The following is an 11,923-nucleotide window of genomic DNA, read 5'->3' as shown; positions in this document are numbered from 1 at the left end:
GAGTCCTGCTTCATGGAACTGCTTGGGATGAATGTCAACAAATACCACCTCATCTCTCTCCAGACTTCATAAAGGAGGTGGACAACAGTCTCCTCCTCACCACTGTCACCACCAGGGCAATGTGCAGAGGGATTGGGACTCCAGGTGTGTAGGAAGGATCTAACAGGCAGGGGCTTTCTCACTGCCATCCAAGGTTCATCATGGTGCTTGTTTGGAAGTTCTGGTGATGGGGCATTCTGACAAACGGGTGTGAAGTTTTGCTCATGGAAAAGGACTTACAGGATCCACCATCTCCTTTTCCTGTAGGGCCTCTAGGGCATTACGTGCTGACCACTGCCTGATGGACCTCACAACATGCCAGGTTAAAGCCCAACAGGTGTATTTGGTAGCACAAGTTACAAGCGTTCGGAGTGCTGCTTCTTCATCAGGTGAGTGGGAATCACGTTCAGAAATAGGGCATATAAAAACACAAACTCAATTTAAAGCTAATGGTTGGAATGCGAGTTATTATCTGTAAAATAAAATCACAAATAAAACGGTTGGACTGTAACCTGGTTTGGTGAGACTTATAACTATGCTTACTCCAGTCCAACGCTGGCATCTCCACATGATGGACCTCTAGTCAGAGGTGTTCCTCTTGTAAATCCTTCCACTAAGTACAGGTAATATGGCAAGGTCCTGCACCAGTGTGCATAGATCCAGCCATCATAAAACCAGGGTCAGGTAGCACCCCGGCAAGTGTGTACCAAGAATCGATACACAGCTTGATACTGCCAGAAACCAAGGGTGAGGGTGTGTTAGATCTGTCTTGAGGAATGGGCCAGACCTGCAGCACCCGAGAGTGGTTCACACCCCTGAGGGGGGACTCAGACCTGCAGCACCCAAGAGTGGTTCACACCCCTGAGGGGGGACTCAGACCTGCGGCACCCAAGGGTGATTCACACCTCTGGGTGACCAAGTACTTACCCATGATGAGGAGGTGTCGCTCCCAGTTGTTATTTGACCATAGTTACTCACTCCTCCAGTGTCTAGGGGCTGTCCTGGCCGCTCAGACTCTTTGGCCTCTTTTAAGGTCAAACCAAATAAACAAACTCAAGTTAAACACGGACAAAGTAAAAGGGGCAGCTCCACAAAAGGAAGGGGAACAGCGTGAACAAAAATCAAAGTACAAAGGAAACTTAAAAACATTAAAATGTGATTATTAGGGTTTATAACGCACCCCAGCCCCTGTGGTGCCCAACGTCAGCTGTACACGTGGACACCGCATGCTCCCTCTCCAGGGACACCTGGCTGTGAATGTAGCCACGGTAGAGGGGCAGACAGTCAGGATGGCCGGCCCCGTCGATCGCCCACTGCCTGGACCTGTAAATGGCGCGCTTCACCAGGCCCACGTTGCTCAGACTCTCTGGATATCCGCCATGTTGGGGTCCGGACAGTCCGAATGATGAAGTGAAAAGGGGCGGGGCTCCGGTTTGATTGGCGTTCACCTTAACCAACGGGAACACGCGGTAGTCCCACCCTGCCGAGACCGGCCAATCACGGTGCGTCTTAGAAGAGGGTCCGTCCGCCGTCATTATATAAAGCGGCGCATGCGCCGATCGTACCAACAATGTCGGCGCTGATGGCGGATGATGTGCTACTTGAGCGAAAGGCGCAGCACCGGCCCTTCTTGATCGCCGTCAGCGGCGGGACGGCTAGCGGAAAAGTAGGTGGCCGTGCCGCTGGTGGTGACTTCAGCGCTGGTGTGTAGCCGGACGGCCTAAGGGCAACGACCGTTTCCCCGGAGTAGGAGAAGGAGCCGCATGGCAGGAAGCGCGCAAGCGCGGTGCGGTTCGTGGGGAGTGGGCGGAGCGCGCAGGCGCAGTACTATTCGGTCGGGCTAGCGCGCAGGCGAAGTGTGGGTGGTTGGGCTAGTGCATGCGCAATGCTGTACTCAACACTTCTAGGGCCTGTCATTATAAGTATATAATACCCATTGAAGAATATTTGTCCTTTAAAAAGATAACTTATTTATTCCAGCTTTAAATACCAACTATACCGGCTGAAAAGGCCATTTGGCCCTTCTAGCCTGTCCTACCTTTCAACTACTGATCTCTTGGATTGGGCTCCATTTCCCCACCTTGGCTCTCCCTCTGTTCATGGGGGAATGGCAAACGTTTTGGTTATGCTGAATGTTACTAACCCAGAATGTTAAGTTTTGTTTCACTTCTTTGAATGGTATTATGGTTAGTGCTAGGGACCTGGGTTCAATTCTGGCCATAGATGCCTGTGTGGAGTCTGCACATTCTTCCTGTGTCTGTGTGGGTTTCTTCCCACGTTCCAGAGGTATGCAGGTTAGGCTGATTGGCCAAGCTAAATTGCCCCTTAGTGTCAGGGTAAATACATGGGGTTAGGACCTGGGAGGGATGCTTGGTGGGCTGAATGGTCTTCTGCACTGTAGGGATTCTATGATTCTAATACTGTCTTAAATATTGGAAAAATTCAGCAGTTTTGTTTTTCTGTCTTGGGACAGCAATTGATCCAATTTGTGACTACCCTTTTGTATGAAGGATTGTTTTGATAACTAGCATCCCAATTAGATCAACCTTTACCCTCATTACTCTAGGGAGTAGTATTTGCCCAATCTGTCATCTTATTTTAACTTTTTTGTTCCAGTATCATTCTGATGAATTGGTATTGTGCCCCTCGCCAGGATGACACATCCTTTCGGTTGCTGTGACCAGACATGAATGCAGTCCTCAAAATGGCATCGAAGCCATTTGGAATCCTCCAATGTGTCTCTTTTTTTATCTGTCCAAATTAACAGTAACATTAGTTACAATGCTTGGTGTCTCCTTGCTGCACAAATCACTGTCTTTCCAGTGGTTTCAATAGCTTTGAAGTAAAGGCCATTATTCTTTAGTCTAGCCTTTGAAAATATTTTGTACTTAGAATCATAGGCTCCGTACACTGGATTTGGCCCATTGAGTTTGCACCAATAACAGTCCCACCCAGGCCCTATCTCTGTAACTCCACATATTTACCCCACTAATCCCTCTAACCTACGTATCCTGGAGCTATTAGTATAGCCTATTTACATAACATGCTCATCTTTGGACTATAGAAGGAAACTGGAGCATCTGGAGGAAACCCATGCAGACACGGGGAGAATGTGCAAACTCCATAGTGACCCAAGACTGAAATCAAACCCAGATCCCTGGTGCTGTGAGGCAGCAGCGCTAACTGCTGTGATGCCCAATTGTCAATCACTTTTGATTTCTGTAACTGTATTTCTTGCTTCACACTTCCTGACTTATCATTTTGAAAATGATGTTCCAATGTGGATAACCTCATACATAAAATGTAGCAGATGCAATTTAATTTTCTTTGGGTGATCTAATTTAGTTTAGTAACGTACCTTTCTGCTCCCGATTACATTCTTGGAAATACAACTATGTTTCAGATAAAAGGAGCACAGATTGGTCAGTCTACAACTGCAACGGGAGCTCTGGAGCCCTGCTTAGTATCTTCCTCACTGCCTCTTGGCATGCCCTCGCCTTTCCCTCCTTTTCCTTTTTTGAACAATATGCAGCATTTTGCAATGTACAGACCGAAATGTGTTTGTCTAATGTGATTCCCAGTTGGTGGGGGGATGGGATATCAGGACACCACTGCCCATCACTTTGTATGTGAAAGTACAATGAGCAATTTGCTGACATGCCTTCAATTCATAACCCTGTTGTGAAGCTTGTGTCTGCTGTGCCAAATTTGCCTTTTTGCCCCTTGACAAATGGGTGAATTCTGCAATATTAAATATTGAAGATATCCTTTAATCATCTGGGGTTTTTTGTCACAGTCTTCAGTGTGCCAGAAAATCGTTGATCTGCTGGGACAGAATAAAGTGGACCAGCAGCAGAGACAGGTGGTGATCCTCAGCCAGGACAGTTTCTACAAGGTCTTGACCACAGAACAAAAAGCCAAGGCTAGTAAAGGACAGTATAACTTCGATCATCCAGGTATCTCCATGCATTATGGGTAGTAGGGGCATTGGGGTGTGCAAAGGGAGAGATGTGTAGAGGCTGTGATGGAGGTGGGGTTTGAGTGACTTTTGAAATTCGTTAGAGGTTGTTGACATTCTCCTGTGCTTTTTGAAATGTAAAGTGTTGAATTTGTCTGGGATGGTTCAGTGCAACGTGGAGGTGCTTGGGGTTTCTCTAATCTGTGAGGGGCCCTATCTTGTGGTGACTCTTGTGTTGTATTTGTTTTTTCTCCTTTTTCTCTTGAATTCAGATGCGTTTGATAATGAGCTGATTCTTCGCACCTTGAAGGACATCATCAATGGCAAGACGGTATCGATTCCGGTGTATGATTTTGTTAAACATTCACGGTGTGTATCAGAACACATAAAATTATCACTCCGGCCACTGATTCCAGTTAATGCAGAGGTTCTAAGAATTGGAGTTACATCTCAGTCTGCACTCCAAAGCAACTGTAATCGAATGTCTGCTGCCCAGCTGGTGGTAGTTCAGAGATGGTGTGGTGTTTGGGTGGGGAATGCAGTTGCTGGCCCCATGTTTCCTGTGTGGGAGTGATTGGGCCTGTGGGATTGGTCAGAGCTGCTGTAACTGAATCCTGCTCAGGCAATGTCTGTGGACATTGGGTGGGGGTACCTGTGATGCTCCCACAGTTGAATGTCCTTCACAAATAGCTCCTTGAGATGCTAGGGACTGGCATCGTGGTGGGGGGGAGGGGGAATAGTTACTGCTAGTTTAGATTGGATGGAGACAAGTCCGTATTCCTGTTTGTTTTTTACTTTAATATCACCAGGGTTGCTAAGATGGCTGGTAAGCACTTTAATTGAGAGAGAGTCATAGAGGTGTATAGCATGGAAACAGGCCCTTTGACCCAATCTGTCCATGCTGCCTTTTTTAAACCCCTAAGCTATTCTCAATTGTCTATATGCCTGGCCCATATCCCTCCATACCCATCGTACCCATGTAACTGTCTAAATGCTTTTAAAAAACAAAATTGTACTTGCCTCTACTACTACATCTGGCATCTTGTTCCAGACACTCACCACCCTCTGGACACTTTATCTCTCCCCTCACCATAAACCTATGTCTTCTAGTTTTAGACATCCTTACCTTTGGGAAAAGATATTGACTATTCAACTGATCTATGCCCTCCATTATTTTATGAACTTCTCTAAGATTACCCCTCAGCCTCCTACGCTCCAGAGAAGAGTCCCAGTCTATCCAACCTCTCCTTATAACTCAATCCATCAAGTCCTGGTAGCGTTGTAGTAAATCTTTTCTGCACCCTTTCTAGTTTAATAATATCCATTCCGTAATAGGGGACCAGAATTGTTCACAATATTCCAAGTGTGGCCTTACCGATGTCTTGTACAACTTCAAGACGTCCCAACTTCTGTATTCAATGTTCTGACCAATGAAACCAAGCATGCTGAATGCTGCCTTCACCACTGTCCACCTGTGACTCCACTTTCAAGGAGCTATGAACATGTATGCCTAGATCTTTGTTCTGTAACTCTCCACAATGCCCTACCATTAACTGAGTAAGTTCTGCCCTGGTTCAGTCTACCAAAATGCATCACCTTGCATTTGTCTAAATTAAACTCCATCTGCCATTCGTTAGCCAACTGGCCCAATTGATCAAGATCTTGCTGCAATCACAGATAACTTAGATGGTGTTTGGTCTGATTCAATAGAGGGAAGCAGGTTGGAGGGGCTGTGTCCAGGTGTAGATTTGAGCTGAGACTGACTGCAGCTTGTTTTACGCAGGAAGCCAGAGATGGTGCAGGTTTATCCAGCCGATGTGGTCCTCTTTGAGGGAATCCTGGTTTTCTATTCCCAGGAAATTAGGGATTTGTTTCAGATGAAACTTTTTGTGGACACAGATGCAGATACCCGGCTCTCCAGGAGAGGTGAGAGATGCTTCTATGGTTGGGGTGACCGACGATTTAAGGGAGTTCTGGGATTGATTAGTTTGTTTCTGCTCCTCTTCATTGCCTTTGCTTCTCCATTTCCTGCATTGTCCCTCAAATTCTGCCATTTTCTTCAACAGCTGTCTACCTTTGAGCATCTGGGGAGTGATGTGTGAGGGGACTTGGTTACCTAGATTTGGGAGCAGCTTTGCTCCCTTGTGTGTGCTGGTGCCGTGCTCGCAAATGCATTGTTCCTGGGTTTTTATTATTTTAACTTTGCATTTCTCATCTCCAGTGTTGAGAGACATTAACGAGAGAGGAAGGGACCTGGAGCAGATTCTCACACAATACACCACCTTTGTGAAACCAGCCTTTGAGGAGTTCTGCCTTCCGGTGAGCGATGATTCTGCAGTAAGTGGGTTGGAGGTAATGGGCAGCTGGGATAAGTTGATGCTGTGGTCCGGGTCAGTGAATTCAATCCTGGATTTGAAAGATGGTGAATGAACAGGAGCAGGAACTGTGCAGCGAGTTGTTGCAGACTGATGTCAACTTGATTATTATCTGTGCTTTCATCCCAGACCAAGAAATATGCAGATGTCATCATTCCCAGAGGAGTGGAAAACCTGGGTGAGTGCAAGATCTTAACTTCCACCTCCCACAGAATTACAGGATTGGGCTAATGAGCAATCTGTATTTGGGGTGGGGGGGGTGGTACAAGGGTGTGGGGAATTAAGATTAGAGATATGTTGGAGGTGGGAGGCTGGGGTGACAGTCTGGAGAGTTGGGTGAGTGTGGTATGTTGAGGGGGGTAACAGAAGGGTAGAGTGAGGGGGTTATTTAGAGGAGCTGGAATTTATTTGGGATTGGGTCAGTGGGAGTTTGATTGTTTTGCTCTCTCTTGCAGTTGCCATAAACCTGATTGTGCAGCACATTCAGGATATCCTAACCGGTGGCCTGACTAAACGCAACGGCTGTGTGAATGGACACATGGTGCCCCGCATTCGACACACCTCTGAGTCGAGCACGCGCCCACATTGACACAGATAACAGAGAGAGTCCAGGGTCAGTATTCAGCTCTGTCACAGGGTGGCCTCACTGTGTGGATGACCAAACTTCTTCTCCTCTTACCAAGAACTAGTTTAATCAGGCTCCTGGCTTTCCCTCCCCACAGGCATCTGATGGAAGTGAATTCACAAGAAGCTGTGTCTCTGTACAACAATATTTCAGCCTAGAACTAGAGTCAGCAATGTGGATGTCTCTGACACCAGTGAACAGATATTGATCCTGGGGCTGCTAATTTTCATAGTATTTCATAGTGTGACTGGGGTTGAAAAGTATAAAGTGGCCCCTTTCCTCCCTGATCAGAGTTTGGCTCCTTCCTTTATACTGGATTGATTTTAGCTAAACCATTTTCCTGTGAGTGACTGCTGCTGAAGGGCAGTATTACCTGGCAGACTCCCACAAGCTGGATATTTGGGAGTGGATTGTGGAATCATCTTGTCTGCACCATTGCCCACACCCTGGGACCCCCAGCTGGGTGTTCAGCAATTGTCAGTATTAGCCTGGAGTTGCCACATGACCAGATTTTACTGTCTCTAGTCGATATGATGCCTGCAATCCCACAACTATAAGGGGTGAAGTAGCTTATTCAAAATGCCATTGGTACTGTGACTAGTTTGTGACCAGTGATCTCCTCCATGGGTCTTTGAGCTCTTAATCATGTCTGAGGTAGTTAGGCTAGTTGACCTGTGACCTAGGACATGTGTTAATTATTTGTCAGAACATATGAGCACAAGCTGGATGGGCTGTTGCGTTTACACATTCCCAGCGGAGTGTAAATTATTCCCCTCAGTCCACTTCTCTCATTCCTAAGACAACACATTGCCTTAATGTGATTTAGATATTGATGAGGGAAAGATGATGACTATACTGTATAAAGTCTTTATTGGGAGCTCTGAGGTTGTGAAGGGCACCATTTGAATAAAAGCTTGTTGTTAATCTACTGATTAGATCAGAAAGAGGAACGTGCTCTATCACTTGATGAGATCATGGCTGCTCTGTACCTCTGCTCCATCCATGTCCCTTGACTCCATTATCCTTTAAACTCTGAAGCAAAACTCTATCTTTAAATGTTGAATTATTAATTCAACTAGCATATAATTGTAAAAGAGTTCCACGTTTTGCACGGTTTCACCTTTCTCCTGAATGTCTCTTGTCCCCCCCCCCCCCCCCTGCCCCCCAAGGAAGAGTTACTCAATCCTTTCCATTCCTTTCACAGCCCTCAACCCAATCAGCCTTTAACCTTCTACATTACAGGGCATATAAATGTATTTTGCATCATTCTTACTGCTGGCATTCTAGTGAATCTGGGCAATATATCCGCTCTGGTGATATACTCCTCTTGCCACTGTTTCAATCTCTCCCAGTGCTCTGGATGTGCAGGGTATATCTGAAACTACTGTTGCCCTGAGTACTTTTGTCAAGTTGAGGTGCTTGGCTATGCTGACTGAGTAAACACGCAGTTATCTTGGACTGCAGCTGAATCCCACCCTACAGATGGGCGACTGCCCTAGAAGCCAGAAGTCCCACAGGAATCCCTCTCCTTAACCTGTAGTTGCTATGGAAAAGTGCAATCACTGCATTGTTGCCTTTAACATGTTGGCTGTCACTCCTGGAAAATCTGTTACACAATCCAAGTGATGAAATAAATACTCGCTAATGAGGGCAGGTCCTGAGATGAGGCCTTGGTCCTCCTGATACCAGACTAGATTGGACATTAACTGCAATTAAAGATGCTGAGGGTCTAATGTAAAACATTCAAACTTCACTACAAATCAGACCTGTGTGTCACCAATTCATTGCTGGTCAAATTCTTTACCTGTTTCTGTTTTAATCCTGAAACCTGCCTTTTGAGCCATTGTGTAACCACTGGGAGTAAGGAAACAGATTAATATTAGCACTGCAGATACAGACACATTAAACCGAAAATGCTGGAAATATTCATTGGGTCTGGAAGTATGAGGAAAGTGGAACATTAACTTTCTTTCCCCACGGATACTACCTGATTAACACCTCGGACTGGGATAGTGTGACAGAGAAACTGTGCAAAATGCCTCTAGTGGAAATCTAGTATTCAGAATGGAGATGGGGCAGGGGCTTGCTGTTTATTGATGGAGCCTTGAGTATCGATTGATTAGTGCTGCTACCTAATTCTGATGCAGCAAATTGGACACTGGTTGAGAGACATCATCGTGGTACTGCTGACGCATCACTTGTTAACACCCAAGAACCTGCTGTTGCCACACTTCCTCCAATTCCATCCCACCTTCCTGCAAACATGGGGTTCCCCCTTTGTGTGGAGGGAACAGCTGGCAGAGAGGTATTTGGGTGTTGTATGGAGGGTCAGCTGTGGCGATTTTTAATGGGTTCTCCAGCAGCTTATGATCTGAGATCTCTGCTTTTGCACTTGATGCCTTTTACTTGAAATAAAGTTTATTGTATGTTTATGGTTAGGTTGTGCCTGTGGATGAGCAATGGACACTGGCATGGAGAGTAGAACAAAGTCTGATCACGTTCTGGAGTGTATGCGTGTGTGTGTCTCTACTGCTGTGAAGGAAGAAGCTGAAACTTGTGTTCATTCCTATCAGATGTTTATTTTTAGTGTATATAATTGAATGAGTATTTATAAAAATCAATAAAGAAATAAGACTCAACTCTGAACATCAACTGCCTAATGATGGAATCTCTGAATAATGAGCTATTGGAGCCATCACTAGTGACCCAGCAGCAATGGGAGTTTGGTCACAGTGCCCTGATTGGTATTAATGCCTGTACGTTTTGGTGGGACAAGATGGAGAAAGAATTATTCCATCCCTTCCAATTCTTGTCAGCTGAGGTTGACATTCTCTGCTGTTCCTAGTGCACCTACCCAATTAAACCATAATAAAATGTAGATCATTTTAATAAACTGACTGTACCAGTCTATCATTCTGCCTGTCTGGAGTGCAATCAGATCAGTGTAAGACCACATCCTTCATGTGGCTTCTTTTTAAATAAGATTGATTTCCAAAGATGTCCTGAATTGTCGTAGCTTGTGTTGTGGAAGCCAATTCTATCCTCCAACCCTGTGTCTGGCTGAGACTGTCTCACTGCTGTATGTATTGTGCATCTGATTTTACTCTCTTGAATTTAGGAGATTGTTCAGTGGCTTGTAACGCATGTTGCAATTATTTACTTTGTGAAGATTAAAGCACTTTAAGTAAGAAATCCCAGTATTTAAAATCTCTGTAGTTTCCCTTTTGGGGAGAGAAACACTGGACTGACAGAAGATGGATGGTGTGCTGTTCCTTGTACCTTCTGTTGCAGATTGCAGGGTTATGTGGTTTTCTGTCATTATCTTAGTATTGCCACTGCCTCTAGTATAAGATTACCATCTATTACAGAATTTCACACACTTCCAGCCAAATATTGGGAAAGCTGAAGCTTTGGCCTGCGGCTCTACTCCTTGCTGACCTGTTCCGTTCCATTCCATTTGCTATTATCCGAGGCTTTATCTCAATTCTAGCTGACAGGTTACTGAAACTACTGGAAGGTTCCCCATTTCCTCCTCATCCGCTTCTCCAGCCTCCATATTCAATAATCCCTCCTCTGCCTTTTCTGATTGCTGCTAAACACCCTCTTTCACTCCTTTTACAGCTTTTCAATGGGATCATTCCCTCTGGAACATCTAGCTCCACACTTCCATCACTCTCCTTCCTGTGCAAGGCCATGAAGAGCAACATTTACCCTTTATTTCAGTGGGAAGTGAGGAGAGTGTGATTTACTTGTACTCTTTTCAGTTTAGGCCCATAGAATGGGTGCAGCACAGAGGCCATTCAGTACGTATCAATGCTAGCTCGCTGCAAGATTAATTCCACTAATGCCATTTTCTTATCCTTTGTCCTGTAGCTATGCAGAATTTTTACTTTGTGATCTTCGAAAGGTCTCTTGTACCTCCACTCTCTCCTGATATTCTATATGTTAATCACTCACTACATAAAATTGTTTTCCTTGTGTCACCATTGATTTTAAAGTGATTGCTTTTACAACTGTCTCCTGGCTCTGTACTCTTCATCTCTACTCTGGCAAAATGGCTGAAGGGCCTCTTTGTGTTGTAAATCTCTGACTCTGTAAATCTCTTCATCTCTAGTCTATCAACAGGAAAGTGGAGTTGGGACTACACACTGATCATTCATGATTTCATTGAGTGGCTAACTTGCTCCAAGTCCTACGTAACTAATGTTCCTCATCCCTAGAACCATTCTTGTGAATCATCTGCATCTTCTCTAAGGCCTTAATGTGGTTCTCAGAAATGAACACAAGATTGCAGTTGAGGCCAAGCATATGTTTTGTACAAATTTATTTGCTTTTGCACTCTGCCCATATTTAGAAAGGCTGGGGTTCTGTATGCTTTCTGAGCCTATCCTGCCACTTGCAAGGATTTGTGCATAGACACAAATGAAATATGGTCCCTCTGCTGCTATCCCTTTTTAAAATTGCACTCCTTAGCTACAACCCCTCATTCTTCCTACTGAATTTATATTTTTATTAATGTTGCAGGTAGGCTTACATTAACACTAATGAGTTACTGTGAAAATTCCCTTGTCACCACGCTCTGGCCCCTGTTTGGGTGCTCTGAGGGAGAATTTAGCATAGCCAATCCACTTAACACGTCTTTTGGACTGTGGAAGTTGACCGGAGCATCCAGAGGAAACCCATGCAGACATGGAGAGAATGCACAGACTCAGACAGGGACTTAAGCTGGGAATCAAGCTCTGGTCCCTCCCATTAACAACAATGCTAGGACAAGTTATGAATCGTTATAGTGACGGAGACTTGGTTAAAAGAAGGACAGGACTGGCAGCTGAATATTCTGGGGTATAAGTGTTTTAGGTGAGACAGAGGAGGGGCTAGAAGAGGTGGCGGAGTAGTAATACTGGTTAGGGAGCATATTACAGCAGT

General features: G+C 45.1%; 1 protein-coding gene across 2 annotated transcripts; it reads left to right on the top strand.

The window, feature by feature from the left end:
- Positions 1–1,540: 1,540 nt before the first annotated feature.
- LOC145360870 (uridine-cytidine kinase 2-A-like) lies at positions 1,541–10,173 on the top strand. Of its 2 annotated transcripts, XM_080216367.1 has the most exons (8): positions 1,541–1,705; positions 3,836–3,995; positions 4,270–4,366; positions 5,781–5,923; positions 6,219–6,316; positions 6,502–6,550; positions 6,828–6,985; positions 9,437–10,173. In XM_080216367.1, exons 1-7 carry the CDS (start codon positions 1,610–1,612, stop codon positions 6,959–6,961), a joined length of 777 nt encoding a protein of 258 aa, XP_080072493.1. In that variant the 5' UTR covers positions 1,541–1,609; the 3' UTR covers positions 6,962–6,985; positions 9,437–10,173. The 2 variants fall into 2 exon arrangements, with proteins under 2 accessions (XP_080072493.1, XP_080072491.1); XM_080216365.1 differs by having other exon boundaries at positions 6,828–10,173.
- The last annotated feature ends 1,750 nt before the right edge of the window (positions 10,174–11,923 follow it).

This window comes from Carcharhinus amblyrhynchos, chromosome 33 (genome assembly GCF_965287045.1).
Source record: "Carcharhinus amblyrhynchos chromosome 33, sCarAmb.v2.hapA, whole genome shotgun sequence".
In the NCBI taxonomy this organism is placed as follows: Eukaryota; Metazoa; Chordata; class Chondrichthyes; order Carcharhiniformes; family Carcharhinidae; genus Carcharhinus; species Carcharhinus amblyrhynchos.
Note: the sequence above shows the minus strand (reverse complement) of the source record. Positions and strands in the feature narration are given on the sequence as shown.

Coding starts and splice junctions, on each gene's coding strand:
- LOC145360870 (XM_080216367.1), top strand. CDS start 1,610: ATGTCGGCGCTGATGGCGGATGATGTGCTACTTGAGCGAAAGGCGCAG. Junction 5,924..6,218: donor TACCCGGCTCTCCAGGAGAG/GTGAGAGATGCT, acceptor TCTCATCTCCAG/TGTTGAGAGACATTAACGAG. Junction 6,317..6,501: donor TTGAGGAGTTCTGCCTTCCG/GTGAGCGATGAT, acceptor CTTTCATCCCAG/ACCAAGAAATATGCAGATGT.